The sequence below is a fragment of the Pinus tabuliformis genome, chromosome 1_2 (assembly GCF_031772625.1).
Source record: "Pinus tabuliformis cultivar Carrire ecotype Pingquan chromosome 1_2, CPIR1, whole genome shotgun sequence".
Lineage (NCBI taxonomy): Eukaryota > Viridiplantae > Streptophyta > Pinopsida > Pinales > Pinaceae > Pinus > Pinus tabuliformis.
The window spans coordinates 412,751,840-412,754,068 of NC_142298.1; the positions used below are offsets into that span (position 1 = coordinate 412,751,840).

The following is a 2,229-nucleotide window of genomic DNA, read 5'->3' on the forward strand; positions in this document are numbered from 1 at the left end:
CACCAGTACGCCTGTTATGCCAAGTAGGCATCTTCTTGTTCATGGGGACATCAATAAGCCCATGTTGGTCCAAGAGGGAGCTCAGTTGATCTGAGAGAGTGTCAATTTGAGCATGATGACCCCAGGATTCCTTGTTCCCTAAGGAGAAATTTAGGTCTCCTCCAATGATGGTGGAGTGGTTGATCAGAGGGGATCCCAGCAAGGAATGCCAAAAAGCAAGTCTGTTATGGTTGGGGGCATAGACATTAATAATTCGGATATGTTTGCCTATGTCCGCTGCTAAAATGTCCATGCCTAAGAAACCCAAACCACCCCAAGAGGATAACACCTTGATCGATTTAGGGTTGATCCCCATGGCAAGTCCCCCAGATCTGCCCACTGCATCAAGGCCTTGAAAGTGCCAACCAGGTAGTAAAGAAAGTAGGATTTTAGTGATATGCTCAGAGGGCCCAAGGGTTTCCTGAAGAAATAAAATGTCACAGGGGGTACGGGTTAAGAGACGCTTGAGAGCCAATTTTTTCTTGGGGTTGGCTAAACCCTGCAGTTGAAGGAGAGCCAGATCATTAGGGAACAACATCAAGGGTGCCAGATGCTCTAAGTGCCCTTTCAATGGTGGATTGACGACCCTGTGCCACATCTGCAACCACAGATTTAATAGCTTTTGCAATCTTGGTAGGTCTACCTCTGGTAGGTTTAGACTCTGAGGGATGAGAGGGGATACCGAGGCCGAGTAGGGGAATGTTGTTCAAAGGCTGAGAACGAAGATTGTAAGAGTGGGAGCCTGATGTTGAAGGTGAGGAAGATGGAAGAAGGAGAGGATTCAAAGCCTGTAGAGATGGAGGGGTAGTGGAAATGATGGGTGAGGGGGGATCAATGCCACAGGTGATGGGGGGGAAGGACTCAAAACTGAATCCGAGAGTGACACAGGAGAATGCAATGCTGAATGTAAATGATTAAAAGGATGATCAGAAGAACAAGAGAGTGGAACATTACCCGATGTAGGAGCAGCATCCACCGCAGTCCTGGATCGAGTCCGTGGAGGGGATGTAGATGGCACCCTTGGAGTACTGGTTTGTTGTGCAGTGACTCCTTCCACTCCCTTAGAGTGATCCAGACCCGAGGGCTGCTCGTCCACATTCAGTTCTTCAGACAGACGGTGTTTTACACCCCTTGCAGGCTCCTGAGCAGACGAAGAGAGCAGAGGGCAGTCCTTGTAAAGATGACTGACCTTGTGACATCTTCAGCAACGGAAGGGCACTCCTTCATAATCCAGATTTTGGCAACGCGAGAAATGCCTCCAGTGGAGTGTTATTTTCTCCTCCAGCCCCTCCCTGGTATCCAGATGAACAAGTATTCTCGCCATTGTCATGACCCCAGTTTTCTCAAATGACTGGTCATGTTCCAGATAAGTCCCAAGAGCATCCCCTATGCGCTTGAACACCACTGGAGTCCAGAACTGCATTGGTAGGCCTGGCAGGCAGACCCAAATCGGCCCTGCACCCAACCGTTTGCGTTTTGGGTCAAATAAGGGGTCCCATCTTTTGAGCAGAATAGGGGCAAGCTCAATATGCCAGAAGCAAGAAAGAATCCAATCAGTATATTCTTCCCTATGGAAGCGAAGGGCAAACCAGCCATGAGCCAAAACTTTGATGATGGGGAGCTCCTTGAGTAGGGAGCCCCAAATCTCTGAAGTCCACAGGCGAAGGTGCTCCACTGAGTAGTTTCTGCCCCTTACACGACCAACCAAAACCTTCTTTGCCGTGTCTGCAACTTCCCCCATTGGAATATCTTCACCAAGGGTTAAGTTAATGTCCCTATCCACAGCTTTGAGACACCTCCCCTTCTTGGGCTTATCAGAGTGCTGGGCCGTCGGATGTTCCTTAAGCAAGCCTCTACAACCTTGATTGACAGTATGGGGGGTGGAGGGGGTAGATTTGGGGTTAGGGATGGGAGAACTAAAGCACCCAGAGCGAATGGGAGTATTAGGGTTAGAGCTGCCAGGTGCTAGGGTTGCCGAAGTGAAGGTAGGAATAGAGAGGGGAGGGGGGCCCGTCGGGGGAATACGAGAGGAGGAGGGTGTACAGGAAGGAACTGAGGACTGTGGAGGGTGGACCAAGGGAGCATCAAACATGGGAGATGGCTGAAGGCATGTACCTAGGAGATTTAGGGTTGTAGGTGAGAGCGGAGGGCAGTCTAACCCGGGAGAATCATCAATGTGAACAGAGGGCG

At 50.2% G+C, this 2,229-nt stretch overlaps 1 protein-coding gene across 1 annotated transcript; it reads right to left on the reverse strand.

Moving 5' to 3' along the window:
• Positions 1–1,240: 1,240 nt before the first annotated feature.
• Positions 1,241–1,780, reverse strand: LOC149206092 (uncharacterized). The gene has a single exon (XM_089397592.1). It carries the CDS (start codon positions 1,778–1,780, stop codon positions 1,241–1,243), a length of 540 nt encoding a protein of 179 aa, XP_089253718.1.
• Between the last annotated feature and the right edge of the window lie 449 nt (positions 1,781–2,229).

Bases quoted from the DNA above. Each gene is read 5' to 3' on its own strand.
- LOC149206092 (XM_089397592.1), bottom strand. From the start codon at position 1,780: ATGGGGGAAGTTGCAGACACGGCAAAGAAGGTTTTGGTTGGTCGTGTA.